The 24,472-nt window shown below is 46.7% G+C and overlaps 8 protein-coding genes across 8 annotated transcripts; 4 read left to right on the top strand and 4 right to left on the bottom strand.

Moving 5' to 3' along the window:
• Positions 1-787: 787 nt before the first annotated feature.
• Positions 788-2,199, top strand: Triagg1_4155 (CAZyme family GH18; the record flags this gene model as incomplete). The annotated part of the gene is made up of 5 exons (XM_062898527.1): positions 788-890; positions 942-998; positions 1,052-1,065; positions 1,125-1,243; positions 1,305-2,199. The coding sequence occupies 5 exons, from the start codon at positions 788-790 to the stop codon at positions 2,197-2,199; spliced, it is 1,188 nt and encodes a 395-aa protein (XP_062756662.1).
• Positions 2,200-5,225: 3,026 nt separating this feature from the next.
• Positions 5,226-8,271, bottom strand: Triagg1_4156 (transcriptional regulator family: Fungal Specific TF; the record flags this gene model as incomplete). Its single annotated transcript, XM_062898528.1, has 7 exons — positions 5,226-6,275; positions 6,355-6,606; positions 6,798-7,238; positions 7,303-7,543; positions 7,632-7,775; positions 7,946-8,199; positions 8,269-8,271. The coding sequence occupies 7 exons, from the start codon at positions 8,269-8,271 to the stop codon at positions 5,226-5,228; spliced, it is 2,385 nt and encodes a 794-aa protein (XP_062756663.1).
• A 273-nt stretch (positions 8,272-8,544) lies between these two features.
• Triagg1_4157 (uncharacterized protein) lies at positions 8,545-10,284 on the top strand (the record flags this gene model as incomplete). The annotated part of the gene is made up of 3 exons (XM_062898529.1): positions 8,545-8,913; positions 9,027-9,903; positions 9,971-10,284. 3 exons carry the CDS (start codon positions 8,545-8,547, stop codon positions 10,282-10,284), a joined length of 1,560 nt encoding a protein of 519 aa, XP_062756664.1.
• An 824-nt stretch (positions 10,285-11,108) lies between these two features.
• On the bottom strand, positions 11,109-12,223 carry Triagg1_4158 (uncharacterized protein; the record flags this gene model as incomplete). The annotated part of the gene is made up of 4 exons (XM_062898530.1): positions 11,109-11,429; positions 11,514-11,591; positions 11,665-11,722; positions 11,781-12,223. 4 exons carry the CDS (start codon positions 12,221-12,223, stop codon positions 11,109-11,111), a joined length of 900 nt encoding a protein of 299 aa, XP_062756665.1.
• An 891-nt stretch (positions 12,224-13,114) lies between these two features.
• On the bottom strand, positions 13,115-14,287 carry Triagg1_4159 (uncharacterized protein; the record flags this gene model as incomplete). Its single annotated transcript, XM_062898532.1, has 4 exons — positions 13,115-13,701; positions 13,781-13,832; positions 13,894-14,031; positions 14,108-14,287. The coding sequence occupies 4 exons, from the start codon at positions 14,285-14,287 to the stop codon at positions 13,115-13,117; spliced, it is 957 nt and encodes a 318-aa protein (XP_062756666.1).
• A 1,741-nt stretch (positions 14,288-16,028) lies between these two features.
• On the top strand, positions 16,029-17,624 carry Triagg1_4160 (transcriptional regulator family: Fungal Specific TF; the record flags this gene model as incomplete). Its single annotated transcript, XM_062898533.1, has 1 exon — positions 16,029-17,624. One exon carries the CDS (start codon positions 16,029-16,031, stop codon positions 17,622-17,624), a length of 1,596 nt encoding a protein of 531 aa, XP_062756667.1.
• Positions 17,625-18,158: 534 nt separating this feature from the next.
• Triagg1_4161 (uncharacterized protein) lies at positions 18,159-20,261 on the bottom strand (the record flags this gene model as incomplete). The annotated part of the gene is made up of 8 exons (XM_062898534.1): positions 18,159-18,310; positions 18,372-18,535; positions 18,600-19,133; positions 19,192-19,446; positions 19,507-19,575; positions 19,638-19,887; positions 19,945-19,958; positions 20,011-20,261. 8 exons carry the CDS (start codon positions 20,259-20,261, stop codon positions 18,159-18,161), a joined length of 1,689 nt encoding a protein of 562 aa, XP_062756668.1.
• A 1,237-nt stretch (positions 20,262-21,498) lies between these two features.
• Triagg1_4162 (uncharacterized protein) lies at positions 21,499-23,176 on the top strand (the record flags this gene model as incomplete). The annotated part of the gene is made up of 2 exons (XM_062898535.1): positions 21,499-22,569; positions 22,649-23,176. The coding sequence occupies 2 exons, from the start codon at positions 21,499-21,501 to the stop codon at positions 23,174-23,176; spliced, it is 1,599 nt and encodes a 532-aa protein (XP_062756669.1).
• Positions 23,177-24,472: the final 1,296 nt, after the last annotated feature.

Raw genomic sequence — 24,472 nt, forward strand, 5'->3', positions numbered from 1 at the left:
TGCTACTATAGGCAGTTGGCAAGTGCCTGGCGCCGCGATTAAATAGTTATCGGAGTCAGGGGACTCGCAGGAGCAAACTAGTAAATGAACTGATAGATTAATTTGGACGCAACATAGCCTAAACGTGACCCAAATCTCTCACGTTACAGTATCACAATTATTACAATCAGCAAGCAAATTGTAACCTAGCAAGGCTGTCAACCGCGCAAATCCACCGTCCCTGAACTGTACCTAATCACAGATGCGACCATATCTGCCATCATGATGCCCTGGAACTTTGTGTGTCTCACCAGCACACCAACCCGCGATTGACGGCTGCTATAGCTGCGAATTTAGGGTGCACGTTTCTGAATCCACGGCTGGGTCTCATTCCCGTCGCCCTCTCCAGCCATCCTATGGCCCGCATCACTTGACCAAACAAGTCACCTGGCGTGCAACCTGCTGGCACATGGGTTGAGTATAAACTTGCTTTGAGTTCCTACTTGCTGGGAACTTTTCCACTACCCATCGCCGTCTTCCCCAGATACAACGTTGTGCTGATATCGTGGGTTGCTATTTCGAAACGTGGTACTTCCCGCCCCACCTATCCTTGTGAAGTAAAGCTTGGAGCATCTACAGTTGCTCAATACCACCTCACAATCTAGGCTTTTAGTGTTGAGCTTCTATACACGGGCTGATTATATATAAGAGGAAGTAGCATTTCACAGATTGGCATCCATTATCATTCCATCTGTGGGATACCACTAACACGTTATTTTCTGCTCTACATACTATTACATAGGCCAACATGGTTCAGTCATGGGCTTATCTAGGAGCCTTGCTGGCCGCTCTGCCTTCGGTACGAGCCGGTTTCAACGCTAGCTCGACGCAAAACATTGCCGTGTACTGGGGTGAGCTCAATGGACTCTCTAGGCTTCAGCTTCTTATTAACTTGTGTGCAGGCCAAAATTCAGCAAATCAAGCAGACTCTCAGCAGCGCTTGTCTACCTATTGCGCCAGTAAGGTCAAAATCGACTTTGGTCAATTGATGAAAGCTAACGAATTTTCCTAGATGCTGAAATAGATGTGGGCATTACAGATGACTTGAATGTCACTTAGTAGCCTGGCTAACTTCCATCTCATAGATCATCCCGATTGGGTTTCTGAATGGCATCAGCCCGGTCATTACCAACTTCGCCAATGCGGGCAACAACTGCACGGCCTTTCCTGACAATAAGAATGCACTTGATTGCCCTCAAATCGAGTAAGTTGTACTCCGTCTCGCAGCGCACTCCCCCAATGTCCGAGGCTTAGATCTTCTTTAGGGAGGACATCATTACATGCCAGCAAACGTATGGCAAGACCATCCTAATTTCACTGGGAGGTGGATCTTATACACAAGGCGGTTTTTCATCCACTAGCGTAGCCACAGCTGCGGCTCAGACGGTTTGGAACATGTTTGGCCCTGTTAATCCAAACAGCAATGTAGACCGCCCATTTGGATCAGCAGTGGTGGATGGCGTCGACTTTGATTTTGAGTCTGGCGTCAATAATTTGGCCACTTTTGCCACTGAGTTGCGAAGTTTGATGGACGCTTCTGCATCTTCCGCAAACAGGAAGTTCTACCTGTCTGCGGCGCCACAGTGCGTCTATCCCGATTTCGCCGATAACCCAGCCCTAAACGGTACTGTCTCTTTCGACTTCATCATGATCCAGTATTATAACAACGGATGCGGAGTCAGCAGCTATGTCCCAGGAGCGGCGACGCAATGGAACTACAACTTTGATGTCTGGGACAACTGGGCACACACCGTCAGCAAGAACCCTAACGTCAAGATTCTGCTCGGCATCGCCGCCAACACTGGTGCTGCTAGTGGATACGTGTCCGGAACGCAACTTTCTGCGGTGATTTCATTTACCAAGCAATACTCAAGCTTTGCGGGTATCATGATGTGGGACATGTCCCAGTTGTACAAAAATTCCGGCTTCCTGGACCAGGTTGTCAGTGATCTTGCTGCCCCTGGTTCAACCCCGCCGGCTACCAGTTCTACTGGCGGTTCCAAGCCTACGTCTACAAGTGGTGGTTCTACCGGCCCAACTGGCGGCGGCTCTGTGCCGCAATGGGGTCAGTGTGGAGGCCAAGGGTATACCGGCCCTACCCAGTGCCAGGCGCCTTACACGTGCGTTGTTAGCAGTGTTTGGTGGGCATCTTGCCAGTAATACCGAGAGTAACGCCAAAAGAAGCTCTGGCATAAGGCAACAGAGATGCGCTATGAGCCATATGGAAACACAAGGGGTTGACTCGCTGGGCCATTGTCGTGGGCAGCTGTCGGTATATATCTTATACTTCTATTGTCTATACTTGAACACGTATATAGCATGATACATATCTATAACAAATTCTTAAACATCAAACACTGAGCCATGTAGAACTTGAACCGCGGGCCTCACAGAAGCCTATAATGACATGGTGAAATATCGTGAGAGGAAATAGTCTAGGACCACGACCACAGTAACTGCCGAGACAAAGTTTGGGTGACTGTAAGATCCCTTGCGCTGCCACAGCATTGTTAGAGTTACCCCGTTAGCGTCGAAAGTGAACAGCGGGACGTGTGAGTGATAGTTTATGTTCCTACTGCACAGAGGCACTGTTGAGAATATTTCTCTTATTTGACTTCTCGTGGATGCTCTTCTAAATCTATATTGTTGCGTAGACCAGCCGCCTTTATCGGGTCTAGGGCAACTGTAAGTACAACTCATGTGCTGATAGTCGTGCCGGGATATTTGACATTGAACGGCCTAAGTAGAATGCACTTCATGCTTAGATAGTCTGGTAAAACATAGCAAAAGATGTACTTTCTGCGTGATCGACCATGGTGGGCTGTCCGAGGTTGTTGCTTTGGCTACGAAACATGCCCAGTTCAAAGTCAAAGTCGAGCCTCTCCCAGGCTTGAAGACTGGTTTCGCAGCAGAATTACAGAGTGTATCAGCTAGGTACGTCGGAGCCAGTGAACAAGGCAGTTGACGGAATCTGTGCTACTTTCACACCCGAAACGATTTGCGCAGGGACCAAGCATCAGAGCTCAGAGGAGCACTGCACTTGGAACGATTCGGGATCCTTCCGATGTTCCGAAAGTCGCATCACCAATATAATAATGGCTCGTAAACGTGTGTACACCTGCCTACCGTCTCATCAAGTAGTAGTAAGCAGGAAGCTAATAAATACAGTGCCAAGCAGAGCGCCGGGGGGGGGGGGGGGCTTCGCTATTGTAACTGAAAGCCTAGGTCGCCTCTTCTTGCGTTGTTCTGGCCTTTTGCGGACTACCTACGGAGTACGTGCACGAATTACATCATGTCCGCTATGACTTTTACTGTATTCGGCAAATATGCTCACTTGACTACATGCAGGCAGATTCAGATCATTTCACGGATACGTCCCACTCATCACAAGGTTATTTTGTAGTTTTCATCTTACTCAAACAAGTTTATGCCTACCTTTGTGTTCAATTACCAACCATGCATAAAATATTGAGAGTCAACCGTACAAGATACGGACCAACGCTACGTGATATAGAGCTGGATTAACCAGAGACGCGTTGTCAATGGGCGCGAATTCGCCTTAGAAGCTGCAAAAACGCTGAGAAGCTCTCTATCACTGCTTTCAAAGTTCGGAATTCGAGCTCTCCGAGACTCATTACTCGACAGACATCCCATTCCGGCCTAGATGGCGGGTACTGTCTTTGCATAGCGCTAACCGACCCCTGAGGCTGAGGCTGTTCGGAACATTCCGATCATGCCATGATCGCGAGCCACTCGACAAGACAGCATTGAGAAACTTTGGAATTTAGCAAAGAAGATGAAGAATTGATCATATCGTACTGAAATATTTAGGCCTACGCGGAGACAGGGGGTTTTAAGCATCTACCATCAATTTCTTTGCTTCTTGGTTCCTTCCCACTTACATAGCGTTGCCACGAAATATGCAAACATGGACCTGTCGATAGATGATACAGCATTGACCTGGGCTTGGCTTTTATCGCTAGCTAATTTCGTCTCTGCAACACGCAATGGCTTTGCAACCTTGTCCAGCCATTCTTCTCAAATAGCACGAGTCAGGTCAAAGCACAGTCTCCAACTACTTCAGTGTCCAGTAGCAAGGACGATAGTTGTAGACTTGGATGACTACGACCTTGATAATCTCGACTAGGTTTCTATCTTGACCCGGTCAAGCTCATCCCGGTGACTGCTGTGATCATGAGCCGACTAGTAGAGCGGTTGACTAGTTCGACAAGATTGCAGAGACGGAAGAGGGCCAGGGCAGTCTCGAGAATCTCCACTCGCCGTATTTGACATTGGAAAGAATACTAGTACTCTATAGAAGCATTTCAACGGAGTAGCCCGACGTGTCAGCACCACATTATTGGGATGCGAGCTGGACTCTAATCTATAAATCCACCTGACAACTCGGAATTGGAGATTTCCGCTTCCGACTGCGACCGCCACTACCCCCCCTCGGCGCATTACCTACTCTTTTCCTTAGTGAGTCGTGATTTTATATATTAAGGACTGCTTGTCCACCATTGACTGATTCGAATCAAAGCGGCTCGAATTACCTGTCCCCTATTAGCTCTTTTTGCTCAGGATTACCCTCTGAATTATGGCAGACAGACGCATCCATCGCGTGACCTTGTTTAAAATCCCAAACACAGTTGACCAAGAGAAACTGATAGACATTTACCGAAATGTGTCTACTAAAGCGTTGAAGGTACGTTGACAGGCTTTATTTTGGTGTCGCATAACTTGCAACCAGATTTTCAGGCATTAGTTCTGGGGAAGCCCTTGCTCATGTTCGCTCTGCCTGAAGGACAATAAACCGTACATTCTCTCAGTCACTGCGGGACCTACCAAGCCCGATCAACGTTCGCAAGGCTATACCGTAGCAGCCCATTCACAATTCGCCTCATTGGATGATATGGTCTACTACGATAATGAATGCGTCGCTCACGCAGAGTTGAAGGCTTTTGCTAAGTTGGTGCATGAGGGGGTTATGATGGTATACTTCGAGAACCAACTACAGAGTTAATTTGCAATACACCCAGTTTCAAAGTGAGAAGCGCTATACTTTCTTTGGGCAAAACCCCAATAGATCTCATTCAGTTTTGTACTTCACCGCCAAAGGCTTAACGGGTATAGAGAACTTTCTGGATCTCCTTAATTCTTGTTATTACGTGTAAACACATTCTGTGCTACTGGATCAACTCGTTGAAATGCCATGAGATCTCCCCCTGATCTTCGCTAAGAAAATTTGGAGCGTAAATGTTGTCCTCCCAACAGCCTGTGATATCAGCCTGCGGATGAGGATATGGACCTTGTTCGAATGTCTCAAAGAGCCCCATAAGTTCATTACTCATGCTGATGAAATCTGGTGTATTCAAATCGGGGATCATCTCCGAGTTCACATTGTATCCTGGGGGAGGTCTTGAGCAGTTGTCAAAGCTCTGAGATCTCCATCCGTTCGATGCAGGCTCATTGAGAGCACTGGTATCTACTGTAGGCCCCATCTTTGGGGGTAGCCGCAATGCCGGGACTGTGTCTGAAGATCTTTCAGTAGCACTGTCGTCTTCTACCTGAGAATCGGCTTCTTCCTGGTGGCTGGCGTCCTCGGTTCTGCGAATCTCAAGCCGACGAAGCCGGGGGATGATGCCTCTGACGCTGCTCCACAGCCTGCGACTCCCCCTACTCTGGCTAGAGAAATGACGCAAGAGCTCAATAGCTGAATGAAACGATTTCTTACACGGCGCAGCAAAAGTTTCGGGGTCATTGCAAACGGCTAGAAAAAGAATTGCTAGGGCGCTAAGCAAGAAGTAATTGAAAGCAGCCTGCTGACGTCGATAAATGTCCGAGGAATCGTTGAGATGGACTAGCACTTGAATGCTGTCTTGCGCAATTTCGACAGCCAACCATGCGTTGCGGTACGAGTTCTTGATACGATTTGGCCCAAGGAGATAGTATCTGTATATCAAAATGCGAAAATGGTTGCCTCGTAAGTAGAGCAAGGCTCGCAATCTGTGCAAGACGGGAGGCTGTGCTCGGGTAGCCAGACCGAGTCGGGGGTGACAGAGCCGGAGTTGCACAGGAACTGACTCAAGCCATTCTTGTATCTTCTTATCAAGCTCCATCGTTTTTTGTTCGGGGTTCTCATTGGCGTGAAACCCAGAGGGCATCAGTGCATCCCACATAGTCGAACATAGGCGTCCATATCCTACCATGCATTGGAGGTACGCAAAATCCTGGCCCTATAGAAGCTGTTAGCCTGAAAATAGAGAGAGCAAAACAATTCCCGAGTTCGTTATTGGTCTCTTGGATAATTCTTACCGGTTCTGGCAGTTCCATGTCAATATCGCGGTCCACCAATGCGAATGAAAGGTTGGTGCCAAAGCTCCAGCGCCGGTCAAGCACATAGATAGTCCAAAAGACTCTCACAGCCAATTCGCGATGCTCCTTAGAAGGAAAAGCTTCAAATAGCGTGATTCGCCGATGCAAGCCCAGGACAAGTGCTTCACGACACGCCAGGCCTATGGTTCGCCAGGCGAGTAGGTCCTCGTCAATATGGAAGTAGTATATACTCTAATAGACAAAGGCATGTCAGTTATTCTTATCTCATATCGAATAAAGGGCAAATGAGATGTTCTGACCAGAAGAATAAGCAACTGCAAGTCTTTCAAGCCTGAACTTGGCCTTAGTATGCTCATGACACTTGCTTCAACTGCGGTAACCATTATCGTGCTTTTATCACTCTTCCCATGTCCTTCAATTACCATCGCAGTGGCAATGGCAATTCTGGCTAGCTGTAAATCCTTGAAGCCGACACACGAATCCTCTTTGTCAGTGATACCCCGAGTAGCGTCCTTAGATAACTTGCCTAACCTAATAACCTCAGGCGCGTTACAGATGAGATAATTTGTGTCTAGACATGGATATACCGACTCCACCTCTTCTTGGAAGACGCGAATTAAACGTGAAAACTCAGAAGCGTTGCATTCTTTCCAGAAATCTATGTCAAATTGCCGACACGGCCCTTTAGGAGACCAGGAACAGGACTGCTGTCCGTTCGGAGGAGGCAATTCGACTTGAGGGATTCCTATCCGCGATGATACCTGTTCTTCCACTTCTATTCCATGGGCAGAGCTGGTGGGATCGATAAAATGAGGCTCCTCCAGTACATTTTGACCGAGATGAGGCGAAGTCGTTTGGCGAGTCTGCTCAGGTTAGGAAGGTGTCATCTAACTTAAGCAATTTGAAGGCTGAGGGGAAAAGCCTTACCATCACAGGATTGATCACTGAGGTGGATGCTAATGCTTCAGAGCCAGATACAGATATGCCTTGCGGTAAAGTGGAGTCATAAGACTCTTGTGGTAGGGAGTTATCCGATGTTAGGATGGCGCCGGAGGGACGCCGAGAAAGTTCGGCAGCTCCATTCGCGGTGAGCTGTTTGACCACTGCCATCCACTCGTCCATCGTATCTTTCAGAATCTTGACATCTTGACTGAGCGCCGATACTACACTGCGATTTGAGAATAAGATCAATTTCGTCTTCCAGCTACGGGGATCAACACGACGATGGGGGAATCTTGGAATGGGAGCTCACTCACTCATTCCCACACGTCGGTCGATCTGCAAAGTCACGACGAAGAGCCTTGTAGCTGCACGTGGCAAGACCCTTGGAAGCACATCTCTGGCAGCAATCTTCGGTCTGGCCCGGGACACACTTCAGTTTACGACGCCTGCATTCATCACTATAAGAATGAAGTAAAGTCAGCTGTAGTCAAGTTGTTCATCTTTGCCCATATCTTTTGTCCGCTTCTTAGTCGATAATGCGATCCCGAAAGAACAGGCCGATTTGGAGAAGCACAAGAAAGAGCGACAGATAAAGGAGTTGGGTTCTCAGTTAGAGTGTGGAGCGTACCAGGCTACGGCAGTGTATTTTCTGCGTTTAGTCGGGGGCGCAGGCCGTTCTTCAGTTGAGTCCTGGTCTTCGTGCTCTGTGGCTTTGTAGTCTGACATGACAAAAGTGAGAGTGAGAGAGGAGCGTACAACACGCGAGCACGTATTGGCAGCGGCGTGCGGAGCGGAAGAGCCGAGTGTAGTGAGCAGGATATGGAGGGTTGGTGAGAACTGAAGAAGGAGACGGGCCTTGATTCCGTCGTCCTGAGAATGGTACTAGAATAATAGCAGACTATGCACATAATAAAGGCTGGCTCGGAATCTCGGGATCGATTCCGAGCACACCATGAACAGTCCGATTCCGTGTGGGGAAGTCCATCTTAGAGTCGTATGTACTAGGCCCATCTCCTTCGTCTCTCAGAGCTATGCCTACCTCGGCCTCAGCGTCTCAATGCCGTGATGGGCAAAGACCCTAGTATATAAGATAATCTCTTAGGGTATCGTGCTGTCGCCATATAACCCTAATTCCGTATTTGATCCCTGTGAAATCTCAATTATTTCTTCTCTTCTCTTCAATAAAAATAAGAAAATCTCTCTCAGGCAGTTCGACAACCGGCCATAATGCCAAGTTCAACAATCTCTGCGGCCTTGCTAGAGGGAATTCTGCAGGGCTCAGTGCAACATCTCCTCATTGGCGCTCTCTCCCTCCCTGTCATTTACGTTCTGGTGAACGAATTAATTCGCACAAATGCTAGAATTCCTCATATGAATGGACCTCAAGGTCTTCCTTTGCTGGGTAACATTTGGGATATCCGTATCAATGCTGCCGAAAAGTATCGGCAATGGGCTAAGCAGTACGGTGACGTCTACCAAATCATGCTTGGGAATATTCCTGTTGTCGTTGTCAACTCAGCTTCAGCTGCTAAGTCGGTGTTTGGTTCAAATGCCCAGACATTAAGTTCCAGGCCAGAGCTGTACACATTTCATAAGGTTAGTGAGGCAAACCGGGAATGTTGCAATAACGCGTATTACCTTGAATCGTGCAAGAGGCCGACCACTTTCCCAACTGTAACATTGCAAATATTAACTTGCTCTACTCAAAGGTGCTGTCCGACACAGCTGGCACAACTATTGGTACTTCCCCATACAGCGACTCGTTGAAGCGGCGAAGAAAAGGCGCAGCCTCAGCACTCAATCGACCTTCTGTGGCAACCTACGTTCCTCACCTTGAGGTGGAAAGTAGGGATTTTATTAAAGAACTTTTCGAGTATGGCAACGCTGGACAGACACCAGTGGATCCTATGCCAATGATTCAGCGATTTTCGCTTTCCCTCGCCCTGACCCTTAACTGGGGAACGCGACTAAAAACTCAGAAAGACGACCTATTCGGAGAAATTACCCACGTGGAAGAAGAGATCAGCAAATTCCGATCTACCACTGGAAATTTACAAGACTATATTCCTATTCTGCGCCTGAATCCCGTCAACTTTCACACATCCAAGGCGCGTGAAATGCGAGATCGCCGCGATAGGTACTTGACAGATCTCAACAACGATCTTGATGAGCGCATTGCAGCAGGAACTCATCAGCCCTGTATTCAAGCTAATGTTATTCTTGACAAGGAAGCAAAGCTGAGCAAGGATGAGCTCACTTCAATCAGCCTAACGATGCTTTCAGGCGGTCTAGACACTGTCACCACGCAGGTCGCTTGGTTTGTTGCGCTACTCTCTCAGCATCCCGAGATCCAAGATAAAGCCATCGTAGAAATTCGCAAGCATTACGATGCAGACCAGCCTATGTGTGACGAGAATGATGACCACAAGTGTGCATATGTCGTTGCTCTTGTCAAAGAGGCTCTTCGGTATTACACAGTTCTCCGTCTGGCTCTTCCTCGCGCTTCCGTGAAGGATTTGCCATACCAAGGCACTATTATCCCCAAGGGTACAATGGTATTTCTCAACGCGTGGGCTTGCAACATGGGTAAGTGAATCCTCACTCATACCATGGTTAGAATCGTCCATTGCAGATACGCTAATGGATGTGACAGATGAGAAAATTTGGACTGATCCTGAAGTCTTTCGTCCTGAAAGATGGTTTGAGCAACCCGATGCACCATTGTTCACATATGGTGTCGGCTATCGTATGTGTGCTGGCTCTCTCTTAGCCAATCGCGAGCTTTACCTCGTCTTCATACGCTTGCTCAATAGCTTCCATATCAAGAAGCATGACGATGTGGACTGTCATCCTGTCACTGGAAACGCAGACCCCAAGAGCCTGGTCGCTCTGCCTCCTCGCTTCAAATCATATTTCGTACCCCGAAACCACACTGCTCTTTGTGCCGCCGTTGGGGAAACCTCCTAATGAAGCAGCACGAACACACTTGGTTTATGATTCAGTCTGGTGGCAAGGCGAGATGAAAAATACATTTTGAATCATTAAATATTTAAAGCAATGGCATCACAATTCACAACAGGAAATTGCGCAGTTGCATTGTTTCGTGACAGAGAGATCTCAAGCGTAAAATAATGCCGCATGCTCTTTTTTCGCAGCAAGTACAGTCAACCTTCAGTGTAATGTCATGCCTTGCGGCTGGAGACATTGAGGATTGTTGGTCAAAGAGCGGAACTCAGCATACTCAACCGAACTACCGTTGCTGCTAGTAGGATTTGCGAGACAGCAGAAGTGTGAAATCTCGGGTTGGACTGAAGAAATAATTGGCCTTCGCGTCTCTCATGATTGTTGTGCTCTTCGAGATAATATGAGTCCAGAGCCCTCGCTATTATGCATTGTCATATTCTGCCAGAAGCCACACTCTAATTCCCATTCGGAATTCTGCGCTCAAAATAGCGGCTAGGTTCAGCGTTTGTCTAGATGAGTCGCATTCAGACTTAGTTCGTTCTACATACACAGTGTGTTGTGAATAGCCATAGCATCCTAATCATCATGAGGTGTCTAACTGCTTAGGCTCAGCTAGAAAATTTCCCGACAAACTCTACTATTCTTTTATAGTAGCCTTTTGTCTCTGGATGCGTCTGAAGCATATAGAAACAGTGAGGCATTCCCTTATATATCTTTAACTGTGTGTCAACACCCTCGTTTTGCAATCTCTCTGCGTAGGCGATTGCCTCATCCCGATGAATATCGCACCCTGCAGCTATGATTACTGTAGAATCCAGGGTTATTAGCTAAAGATAATTCTCCAGCCCAGAATCTTCAAAATAGGACTGAATGATCAGTGACTTACACGTTGGTGGCAACTGTTTCAGGGACTGTGCAAGTAACGGCGAGGAGCGCCAGTCGGCTGTCGGCTCCGGCATGTACGCATCCCAAAACCATTCCATCCGCGCGGCAGTAACAACGCTGTCCTTGGAATTTTGCTGATAACTACCCATTTCATACGCCTCTGTGGGAAAGAATTTGGGATGGCACGTTACCGGGAACGTAAGAATTTGCGCTATGATACCCTGGAATCCTTCGTCTCGGGCCATGATGGCCACAACACTAGCCTTTCATAAGTGGTTACCTTAGTTAACGCGTCCCAAGATTTGAAGCCACTGTAGAGGAAGTTCATGCTTCACATCGTGACTTACTAGGTTTCCACCAGCACTACTTCCGTTGAGGATAATTTTCGATGCATCGCCCCCGAGAGAAGTAGCATTTTTGCTGCACTACATCACGTTAGCCCAGAATCTACGCTTGAGCGATTTCTGTATCACAACATGATATATACATATCACCTACCCATTTCAGTGCATCAAAGCAGTCGTTAGCTGCATACGGAAATCTGTGCTCGAGGGCCCTATTCCATGGTTAATAAATAAGCCATCCATATTCTTTCACCTTCCTATTCCACTTACTGTCTATAATCAACACTGACCACAACTGAATTTGTCCAACCGGCAATCATGAGATTTTCGGAATGTTCAGTACAATGCCCACCAACAACCCACCCTCCGCCGTGGTAGCGCAACACCATTGCAGATCCAGGACGCTTGTTTTTAGCCACATACAACTTAATCTCGATCTCGGCACCGTCGCGAGTTGCGATCATCCGTGTCTCAGTAAGGACGTCCTTGGCCTCTATAGGGCATTCTTCAGGCGTCGGTGGGTTGTTGAGCCAGGCTTTGCGAAAATCTTCCAAAGACGTCTCAGGCGGCCACAAGCCCTCCATCATGCTATTCAGCATCGGCCTGAGATTTGCGTACTCTTGATCAGACTCGCTGAAATGGCCGAACTTCGGTAGAGGCCTAAAGTTAGGGTCTACAGGAACATACTCGCCCTCTTTCTTAGTTATAACCATCTTGAGCCGCGTGAACGTGAACCACAACGAGATATGCGCTGTGACAGTCTTTTATTCTATTTTAGTTTCAAATCTAAATAGATGCAGGCGATGTGTAGCTCAGATCGGATTTGTTCCATTCGATCCCGAAAGCAATATATATAGTTGACTTTTATTGTATAAATCCAGCCGCGCCGAAGTTGTCCACCGATGAAGTTTGTCCGAAGTCAACGCGCATATGACACGCCGGCCTAATTCAGCCATGCGAGACAGATTTTAAAAACTGACAAGAGCGCTTTGTATGATGATTTCAGTAATGTTAGGTGCAAGTATTAAATATCTATCCATTCTAGACGGTTGTATAAACTTATGCAGATATCGCTTTCGGAATTGAATCGTGTGTTACCCAATCAACTGGTGCACTTCTACCATTCTTAATTGTGATTACTTGCCTCTGTGTTTTTTCTTGTGAATGCTACTCCGTAGACTGCTAACAATACGGCCAAGGGGTGTGCTGCAACCTAGGTACTTGGCTTCCGGGCCTGCGGCGGGATTTTTTACCCCAACAAGCCGCAACTCAGCAGCGGCTTTCGCTTTCGCAATTCAGCAGCGGCTCTCGGCATCTCAGAGTAGTATTTCTAGGATTATTTAACATGCTGTAAGCGGGAGTGTCCGAATTAGACAATCATAGTATATTGACTAAACTCGTCAGACTTTTCATCCTAGATTGCTTTGTTAATCTTACATCTACTTCAATTCATTTATGAGATGATAATAGCTTGTTGACGGGGCGAAAAATTGGTCACTTATACCTTCCACCAAAGTAATAGCTTTACTTCTAACTCCTTCAATAAAATACTCTATGAGCACAAATCTGCTGTTATGCTAAACCATCATTTACTGTTGAGATGGCTAATTCAGGCCTTGGAAGGCTTTCGCTGCCTTTAAATGTTCTAGCCAAGTTGTTGGCTTATCCTCGAGAATAGATAAGCTCCAATCCAACTTCTCTCCAGCGTAGTAACCACCCTCATCCATTAGGCGGAAGTTTTGCAATAGTTCCTCAGCTGCAAAGTCTGGCATGCCTTGTCCTTTCAATGTAGCTGTAAACATTTCGTGAGGGAGGGAGAAGAATTTAGCATCCTTGCTGGCGTTAGGGAAGGCGCTCTTGAAGTCCACGAGAATCTCTGCAGGGGTCTGGTACGCTGTGGCACCAAGCACGCGCTTGCCTAGGACCTCGTCACGCTTCAATATGATGGCCTTGACGAACTTTCCCGTATCAGCCTCGGCATCAAACATGGGGAATGGCGCTGTTTCTGGTGTTGGCACCGCCAGTGTCCACGGCTTTTCAGGCGACTCTTGAGCCAGCAACTGTCCAGGGATATTCGACATGAAGAAACCCGGCTGAAAGAAAGTCGCTGGAATTCCGGCGTCGCGAGCATATTGCTCAACAACGGCCTTACTATCGAAATGATAAACATTGAGCAATTTACCATTAGTAGCTTTAACATATCCAATGGAGTAAGTATAACTAAAACATCTCTTGAAATTTCTCTTCGGGGGGGGTAAATGGGAGCTTACCCTTGGCAACGTCGATTAACGAGCTGTAAATAAAATGTTGTACTCGAGCATCCTATATCCGATAGCTTAGTATTCGAGCCCAAAACACTCAGACATGCACAAGCTTGGCTAACCTTTGCCGCATCTACAATTGTCCTGCCTTGTTGCTCTTCACGTTCTTTGCTCATAGTATCCCAGTAGTTCGTGACGGCAAAAATTGCTGCGGCACCAGAGAAGGCCTTGGCTAATGACTTGCCATCATTGATGTCGGCCTACTGCCGTCAGTTACCAGGCTCATAGACATTTTATTTTGGTTGAAGAAAGAGACGGCTTCTCTTCTCAACTTACTGCAACAAGCTCAGCACCTTGGCTTTCAAGCTTCTTAGCAGACGCCTTAGTAACGTCTCGCGTAATAGCACGGACAGTCCAATCTTTCTTGAGTTTCGGGTCGCTCAGAAATATCTTGGCAACAGAGCCACCCTGATTGCCGGTTGAGCCGAGTACTGCAATATTTTTCTTGGTAGCCATTGTGTCGGAGTTCAAATCTGTGGAAATCGGTATGGTTGAAGAAGCTTGTATAGTTCAAAGACAAAGGTGGATAGTAACGGCTATCGTGTTTATGAGACAAGAAGACTATTCTGAAACAGGCGAGATTTATTGAGAAAAGACAAGATGTTCAAAGCTCACTAACATGGTGGTTATATAGTAACAAGTCCACTTATGTAATTCTATTCGGTCCATCGCTTCTTTTGATGACATCGGCATGACAACAAATTAGACGGCCCAACTCACAATGTTCTCTGAAGCCGACTCAACGAAGTTCCACCGTTACTTAGTCACCTATGCAATCGTGAGACACATGAACGTTTTAGATGAGCAACTGCTGTGTACTAAAATCTAACAGCAGAGTATAAGTCTCTAATTCTCATATGGTAATAGTTTGTTCTCTAATATGGAAGGCAAACTCTGGTGTCCAATGGCAGTGTGGCAATAATAAATGCAAAGGACTTGACATGCTACTACGTCGTTACTGGTACATCAAGTTAGCTGGGCTAGCTCTGTGAATTGGCCGTCATGCTTAAAAACACACAGAAGCGATGGCTTGCTTACTAACTTCGCGCTTCGCGACTTTTGACGTTGTCCGCTTCGCGACCCGTGAAGACCTTGCGAGCCATGACTCGGCACAATAAGTTGGAGACATGCCGCCGACTTTTAACAAAGCTGAAACTTCGCTCAAACTCCCCATGCCTCTTACTTCCCTCCATACCCTGCATCGCTGTTATTATACTACTTCTTTGCTCTTTTTGCAGTTTTCTGGAAATTGCCCCGTGGTCGATCAAGACGCCCATGCAGAATGATGCATGAAGCAGCTACTCAGTCCGTTTCGGAATTTTCGTGCAATGCCTGTAGAAGGTATGCTTACGAACTTGTCCCGCCCTGAAGTATCGGCCTACTAACAGTCTCAAAATATAGGAGAAAAGTGAAGTGGTTAGTGCCACAATCTTGGGGGCTGGCTATCGCCTTTGCTTCTTGGATATACGCCTAACATTTCTTTTAGCAATCGGGCTTTACCCATCTGCTCCCTCTGTGATAGGGTAAGCGGCATATGCGAATATCCCACTTGCCATAAAAAACCAGGTCCTAAAATAGGTCGGTGCAAACCTCATGCCCCAATGCTGTTACATGTTATCGTCTGATTTAGAAACCCCCCCAAAAAAGAAAAAGAAAAAAACTAATCTTATGTTATAAAGGGAGTACTCAAAAACACGCTCGTAGGCACACCAATGCACGGAATGGACGCCCTACGAGGAAAACCACCCCGCGTGATTCTCCCGGTGCTTCTCCCGATGCCACCATCTTAAGTAATGTCTTACCTGGAAGTGATTCGCCTCTTTCCAAAGCTGGAGGGCCTTTTCCAAAACCCCCCCAGAGTCTTTCATTGTCGAGACAGTTCCCCCCGATAGCGACTCGTGATGATGGACATAACACTCCTGCGAGTGTGACAACTTTTGCCCAGATCATGCATCCTTCACACGAGATTCAACCAAGACGAGAGCCTGCCCTTTCTTTTGAAGGTATGGTCCCAGAAGCGATTGTGGGGCGCGTTTGTGAGGGCCTGGCGATCTCCAAAGATCTGTACCACTATCTGTAAGCCTCATTCTAATCTCCAACAATTTTTCGTAGAAGATTTCCAAGCATGCCCTGGTTGTTGAGGGCGCTTCTATGGCGATGAACCATAGATCCCGCCGTATTAACAAGTGAACACAGGATGGAATCATATTTCGACAACATGACAACCTTTACGCTTTTCAAGCCGTATAAAATTGAAGAGAAGCTCTCTCGGATGCAATCCGTAACTGAAGCTGAAGCTTTAGTAGCCGCGATATTTGCCTTCGCTGCGAGATTTCATTCGTCTTTCAGTACGCCATCTCGTCCTACCGAGTGCCCTCCACATTCTCATTTCGCTTGCATCGCCTCAAAACGCTTGAATGAAGTTCTTGAACAACTTGACGACGCAGTGGCTCCACTATGGCTCCTACAGGCCTATATTCTCTTAACCTTTTACCAATTGACGCAAAGTGTCCGGTCGAAATCATGGAGGCATCTGGGGCTTTGCGTCAGACTAGCATACGAGCTGGACCTTCATCGAGTCGATTTTCGATCCAATCAACGGGTAGATGGAGATAACCACAGCATCGATGCGGAGCACTGGTCCATGCTGGAAGAGAAAAGAAGAGCTTGGTGGGCCATCTGGGAGATGGATGTTCTTGCCAGTGCCATTAGGCGCCTGCCAATGGCTATCAACTGGAGCTATAACTTCACGTTTTTACCAGTTCCAGACAGCTGCTGGTTTAGCGATAGCCCCCAAAAGAGCTGTTATCTGGCTGTGGCTCCGAATCTCCGCTGGAAACACTTGCAGGAGTCAGGCAATCTTAGCCCGAAAGCTTGGTACATCGTCATCAACTCCTTTGTGTACAATTGCCAGTTGCTTCTGTCGGATCATAAGCTCTATACCGATTCAACGACAAATATGGCCGATTTGACCATTCTAGCCAACTCTCTGTACTGCACCACTAACTCCCTTCCCTCTGACTTTACCTATCATGGGCAGGCTCTAGATTTCCAGACCAGAAGGTTTTCACAAGATATCAGCTGTCACCAGTTTCACAACGACATATATTGCATCCACATTATGACGCAACTCGTCCAGTTCATGATCTTTTACCATCAGATCGCTGCTGAGGCACCTTGGATGGCGGGATTTGACGCAAACAATCTGAAAACAGGAAATGAAAACAAGATTTCTAATCATCCATTATGGTCAAACTATATGAAGGCCGCCGAAGATGTTATCACCATGGTACGTAATAGCTCTGGTGAGCACTACAAATATGTCAATCCCTTTATGATCAACACGCTATGGATTGCCGCTGCGGCACAAATCGCCTGCCGCATCTTTGGGCCTTTGTCCTTCAACAAGCAATTGGCGGAATCGAATTATGAGCTCCTCTGCCTCAATATGGATCGATCTATCATTTTCTGGTGTGGCATGGATATTCTGAAGCGTAGATTGGCCGGGGTCGAGGCCTTGTTGAAAAGCTTAGCCGCAAGACAAGGCGATGATAGAAGCCCGATAAATTTGGCTGGATTCATGACATCGGGGATGATGGCCTCTCACCAAGAATCCAATGTTTTTGATTCGACAAATGTCTCCGATTCCATAACACACCCTTCAATGAGTTCGAATATGCTGCCTTTCATGCCGCTTCTTGATGGCAGCATCGAACCACATGCTTCCATAGACTATATGGACTTTTTTGCTGGTATTGAACATATTTTTCCTTATGATACATACGATTCATGAATACATGCAAATTTACGTTTACAGCAGCAGATGCATATCTCAATTCAGTTAATGCCCATAAGATGCTGTCAGGTGCTCCTAAAAGTAACCAATTTTATGTTTGGTGATGGGATATGGAGAATGACAGTTGGAATGCTGAAACATATTAGCTCTAAACTCGGTATTGTCTATTCTTTTTGACAAACCACTTTGCAGGAATGTTCATTTCAGAGCATACGCTACTAAATGTACGCACAACAATGTGATGCCAGTTGTTGAAGTTGCGAACTTGCCCTCTGACAGAAAACTGCGTATTAGTTGCCACCGCAGTGCTTTGGAATATACTACGAACCTTCACCGAGCTTTTGCCATGCGCATCCTTGGTTTGTGGACACACCTTGGACAAGCGAGAAAATATTGTAGAGCCACCTTCTCTCAACTCAACTGGACTTGATGTGGTAAAACAAGAACTAACAATATGAACCTATATGTAGGCTTTGGACATTAGGTAGGGCCTATGATCTAAAAACATATTGGTACCTCTTGCCGGAATCTTTAGTTACTCATGGCCACTGGACCTTGAAGATAGTAGCCGAGATCATCTCCATTCATATCCCTCTTAGTGAATCCGTTTCCAAGGAAGCGGAATCTGTTTGGCGAACGATATTCGATCTGGAAATCTTCGCCTCGGATCTCCTCAAGAAGCTCTAATAAGCCTGGTTAGCTCTCAGATTAATGGGAGAATATTCTTGAGGGTTTGTATCCAACCTCTGTAGTGTATAACACTGCCAGCATGTAGAGCAGTAATGCGGCCGTCGGTTCTTCCATTTTTATACCAGCTACGGCATGGAGCAGCCCATACAGTCTGAGACAGCATCTCTTGTGACCACACATCCAAGTCGTCTACCACCTCAGGCAACAAACACACGGACCTGTTTTATATGCCATCAGCAACTCCGATACCTTTATGTCTACACAAGGGAGCTCGAAACTTACTTTATGTCCTCTGACGCGATCTTGTGGCACCACTTCAAGATATAAGTAGCCATGGCATCACAGGAGCCAGGGAATACACCGTGTGCGACCGGAGTGTTAGGACCAGCAAAAATGAAATAGTTAGGATGCTCTGGAGCGGCAATCCCAAGATAGCTCAGAGGATCGTTCGCCCAGAGTTTGTTTAACGTAGCGCCATTGCGTCCCACAAGGTTCCAGTTGGGCTTGTAACTCACATCAAAGCCTGTGGCAGTAACGATGATGTCGAATTCTTCTTCGCCTTCGGCTGTCAGAATGCCTTTCTCGGTTACTCTGATTATGGGACTCCAAATGGTCTTGACATTGTCTTCTTGTAGAGCTTCCAGATAACCATCACCTGGTGTCAGGCGGCGACATCCCGCGGTGAACCTGGGGATTAACTGATCAATCAGCTCGGGGTTTTGGCGAAGGCGCTGGCGCATAATCTCATTATGCTCACGATCAAGCTCCTGTTGCTCTGGTCGACCGATGACCATAGCCTTGAAAAGCTCATTAAACCTATGCCCATCAATGTTAAAGTGATGAAGAAAACGATGATAAAGGATCATGCGCATACCCATGCTCCAACTTCTTACGCAGTTGGAATAACCTCTCTGGATTCTCTCTAAACTCCTTTCTCTGGTCTTCAGTGAAAACTTTGCTACCATCTTCGGAATACTGATTGAGGAAGTTCGCCGCAATCCAGGTAGGGCTGCGAACATATGTTGTGACCTTTTTGGAGGTCCTCTGAACCTGTGGCAAAACTTGAATAGCGGATGATCCGTTACCGATGAGGGCCATTCTTTGGCCGGTCCAATCCAGCGATTGATCCCTGAAACACTCGTGAATACTACATCCCAAATCTGCCACATTGCGTATTCGCGCTACTTACCAATCCGCTGTATGAACAAGCTTCCCCTTGAAGTTGTGTAAGCCTTCAATATTGGGCCAAGACCACTTACTAGGGGTTGTTAGAACTAGAGTTGCCCTATGATATCCATGAGGATGTAAAATGAGACTTACTGAAGAAAGCCAGTTGCATTCACTAGAATGTCACATTCATCCTCAAGGACATCTCCTTGATGGTCAATCTTAAGTCGCCATTTACCACTGCCCTCATCCCAAACGGAATCGATAACTTTAGAATTGAACAGCATGTGGCGCTCGAGATCCCATTTCTTCGCAGTGTCTTTCATATACTGCCAGATTTCAGGGCTGTTGGCGTAGAAGGTGGTCCAGTTGGGGTTAGGTTCAAACGGGAAGACGTAAATGTCTAATAAACTCGCTGTAAGCTTCATTGCCGATCAAAAAGAATATGGACAGCACCTACGTGCAGGAACATCACTGTAGATCAGAGTCAACCCCGTTTTCATAGATGCTGGATCGAGCTACTCACCAAGCCGCTCCGGGGTACCGGTTCTCAAACCATGTACCACCAAGATCAGGGTTTTTCTCGTAAATCTGGAGATCAATGAAATGGTTCCATTTTAGCTCGTGTGTGAGCTTGTGAGCTAAGGTCATTCCAGACCAACCGCCACCAATGCACACAACGCGAAGCTTACGTTCCTGTCTCGAGGGCTCATTTAAGAGATGTACCCAGTTTGAAGGTCTCTTCTCTGGTGCAAAATAAGAGTTATTGTTCTCCATTTGAAATCTTGCTTGAGACAGGAAAGTGATAGTGAAATTCGGACTGAGATCAAAGTAGATGGATGATTTGGATTGTGAAGCTTAGTGATTGCTAGTAGATCCTGCTTTCAAGATAGACGTTACCACCCTCTTATATGCTATAGTGGTAATATGATGCCCGACAACTTTTCGGACGATTTTGATACCTCTCAAAAAACCTGAACATGCCACGGCTGTAAATACGGGGTATGGCGGGGCATTCCGGGGCATCGCGGGGGCGTCGCGGGGTATTACAAGAACAACTGGCGCACGCGTGAATTCGTTCATTCCATTATTCTTGGCTCATGGAAATCAACCGCTGCATCTGGCTCGGGGATGAAGGAGAAGACGCAATGGGCAAAATGTAGCTGTATAGCGCCAAGTTATTGCTCACAGCTTGAATGCTATCAATACAGTAGCAATTTTTCCGTACGGGCAATACTAGAACAAATATGCAGCTCTACGCGCAAACACCGTTTCTTACCAGAAGATCTACTCTAGATTGCGCGAAAAGCAACAATATTCACCTTTGATTACTCAATCAAGCAACCAATTTTTTCACAATTTGCATCCGAGTATACGCACGCCGGTGTAATAAACGTTTCTAGCTTCGGGTTAGTTGTACACTGAACATTAAAGTATGCATATGGAATTGCGCTACAATTTGCATCAGAATCTGCGCGCCGCGGTGCAATTTCATCGCGGATCAATTCTGGGCCTCACGTTATTGTCCCTCGTCTGGATTTGGTCTCCCGTAAAGCCACCCGTGGACTCCTCTTACGGCGGAAAATTACAAGGCACAAGGTCGTACAGGCACGTCATTAGCAACGTCTAATGATGAGCACCGAAGTTTCAGCGCGCTGTTGAAGTCGGCTTCTGGTCAATAAATAGTCGGTGGGTTATTGTATAAATTGCCACATGCTGGTTCATCTCAATCATGTACAACCACCATCATTTTCCTTTCAATTCAACGTCAATCAAGATTTATTCGCCTCTCTTGTTATCATCAAGTTAGCTATCATGGCCACAACTTCCGAAAAGCTTCGTGGGCAGTTCCCTGATCTGCTATGGAAGAAATTACCTTCTCCAAGAAGAACACCCTATCTACACTTGGCATGGTTTTGAGCCCAATGGAAAAGTCTTGCTGGAAAAGGGTCATACTCGTTGGCCTGGCCGACTCCCATTCTCCGTCGATACCGTTCTGGAAAAAGACGTGGCTATGCCTATGCGCGACGGTATCAAGATTTACGCTGACATCTTCCGCCCGGCAAATACGGACGCGGATGAAAAAGTCCCTGCAATCCTCGCGTTTAGCCCATATGGCAAGACGGGTACTGGTGTACCCAACTACGATATCATGGGGCCCCATCGTATTGGCCTTAAGCTTGAGGATACGTCCGGATATGAAAAGTTTGAGGGCCCTGACCCTGCGACTTGGATGCAGTATGGATATGCCATAATCAATGTTGATGCCAGAGGCGCAGGGAAATCTGAAGGTGACGTGGTCTTCTACGGGCCGCAGGAGGCAGAAGATGTCTATGATACCATCGACTATATTTCTAAGCAGTCATGGTGCAGCGGTTCGGTGGGAATGGCCGGTAACTCGTGGTTAGCCATCACGCAAATCAACTTCGCGTCGCGTCATGAGCATCCAGCACTTAAAGCTTTGGCCCCCTGGGAAGGTCGACACGACATGTATCGAGATACTCTCGGGAGGGGGGGTAGAAAACATAACCCTGGCCTACACAGGTTTCTTTTATCTGGCTTTGCTGGTCCAAACTCAGTAGAAAATATGCCAGAGATGTTCGCCAAACGGCCCTTTTTTGACGATTACTGGGAAAGCAAGTATATACATACAGAGAACATCAATGTCCCAATCTACCTGCTGGCCTCTTTCTCCTCCCAACTCCATACTCGAGGATCTTTCCATACTTTCCGCACAGCCAAGACATCACAAAAGTGGCTTCGAGTCCATCGCTATCAAGAATGGTACGACTTATATCGGCCAGAGGCAAATGAGGATCTTAAAAAGTTCTACGACCGATACTTGAAAGGCTTCAAAAACGGTTGGGAAAAGGATACTCCTCCTGTTCGCTTATCTCTTCTTGGATTCGAAGCGGATGGTAGTCTCACCAATTCTATCGAAGAAAGGCCAGAGCAGGAGTGGCCCTTGGCCCGACAACAGCTCAAGACATTATACCTTGATTCCACATTGAAACAGCTCGTATGGGATAAGCCAGCCATAGAGGGGTCAACCACGCACCTTGCCGAAGGTCTAACGGATAGCTCAGTAAGTCATCCTTAGATTCCGCTCTAGTTTTTCATCCCAGTCATTTTCATACAAGATCCAGATTAATAACCACGCATAGAATTTTATGATCCAATTTCAGCAACAAACGGAAATTGCTGGTTATGCAAAGGTCAAACTCTGGATATCGTGTAAAGAGCATGATGACCTTGACGTCGCAGTTCAGATCCGCAAAATTTCGGCAGACGGCAGATTACTCGAACATCTCAATTACCCTTGCCCGGTACCGGTCTCTGAAGTCAGAAATGACAACATCGCAAAGTGCCTTGGTCCTCAGGGTTTTCTTCGCGCTTCACACCGAGTTACTAAGGATATGGAGTTATCAACAGCCCAAGAGGTAGTCTATAAACATAATAGGCGGGAACCAATTCCGATGGGTAAAATTGTGGATTTAGAAATTACTCTATGGCCGATGGGCATGGTATTTGCGCCGGGTGAGGGCATTATGCTGCGTGTGGCAGGGTATGATATGTGCTATCCTGATACAGACAGGATAAAGCCGTCATATAATAACAACGAGAATGTTGGTAATCATACAATTTACACTGGTGGGAAATACGACTCCCAACTAATCCTGCCATTTATTTAGATAGCGGGCATTTGGGTCGGCCCTGTTTATAGTCGAGATACATCAATTAACGCAGCTGCTAATGGGATGAACTTCAATTAAGAATAGCTTCATGTGCTAGGTTAACCTAGACGCAATAATACAAGTTGCTCTAACGTATTAGTCTTATGGTAAGCTTACACAAATAAACAAAGAAGAAATTAAATAAACAGTCTAACTGTTATTACTAACATCAGGAATTGCCACAATAATCGGTGCGGCCTTGGAGTATTTAATATTCAACTTAAAGACCCCGGTTTCAATATAACATATGGGTGCATGAATGCTAAGGTCCTAGTACAGGTGTCCTGTGAGTTTTATTATAAAGTAACTCTACCTCTCATTACCTAGTAGTATTCGGTTTGCTATGGAGAATTGCGTACCTACTGCAGTATACTCCCACACTGAGGGGTTAATACTTCACCAGCTTCTAATGTTGAATACTACCTGGGTAAGTAGTGATCGCCCGATCCCTCCATGCTTTATCTCTTGGCCATTTCCGATCAACTATTGAGCCGCTATCTCAGTTAGTACATTCGCTTATATATAGGTCTTTATGGACAATTTCGCCTGCGAAGCTCCTCAAAAGTCAGGAAATTGAGGCGACACTCGGGCATCCATAGTCTGCGATTACGTTGCAGCCTAAGACCTCGCAGCACATAAGGCGTATGACGCACAAAAGGTAGCGGCCTAGCTATTATTTTTGGACTTTAAAGAACACCAAATAAAGCTGACCGGCTAATTCCAGTAGATAGTGAACCAGGGAACGACTCGCAAACATGATGCTCTAATAGATGTTTTTTGCATGCAGGCAAGAGAGGCGACCAAGAAGCATCAAGCCACCAAACCATCTTATACTGGAAGTTCGGCAGTTATCCATTGAGCTCCCCAGACCGCAAACCTATGAACCGTCAGGATTGTGGCTCTTGTCCATGTCGCCATCTTCGTGGACGATGAGCTTCACCGCTCCCAACTCCGTGTATAATCACTCTTTATCCCATGATATCTCAGTCTAGTTCTCTGCGAATACGTGAAACGCGCTCTTCGGCGAGCTGAGGCTGCGTATTGGATTAGCCACCACGTATCACTTGACATTTTGGAGAATTCACGAGCAGGGTAAGTCGGAACGTTAGCAGAATGCGGGGTTAGCTTCCAGATCGTTCTGTTGAGCCCGTTCCTTCGCGGGCCAGGGGGTCAGCGTAACTTGGCTCGGCATTGGCTCGCTTCTAGGACAATAAGCTTGCATCCAGTGGTGTGGCTATCGGCTATTCCAACGCA

This window comes from Trichoderma aggressivum, assembly GCF_033847375.1.
Source record: "Trichoderma aggressivum f. europaeum strain CBS 100526 chromosome Unknown scaffold_013, whole genome shotgun sequence".
NCBI classification, from domain to species: domain Eukaryota; kingdom Fungi; phylum Ascomycota; class Sordariomycetes; order Hypocreales; family Hypocreaceae; genus Trichoderma; species Trichoderma aggressivum.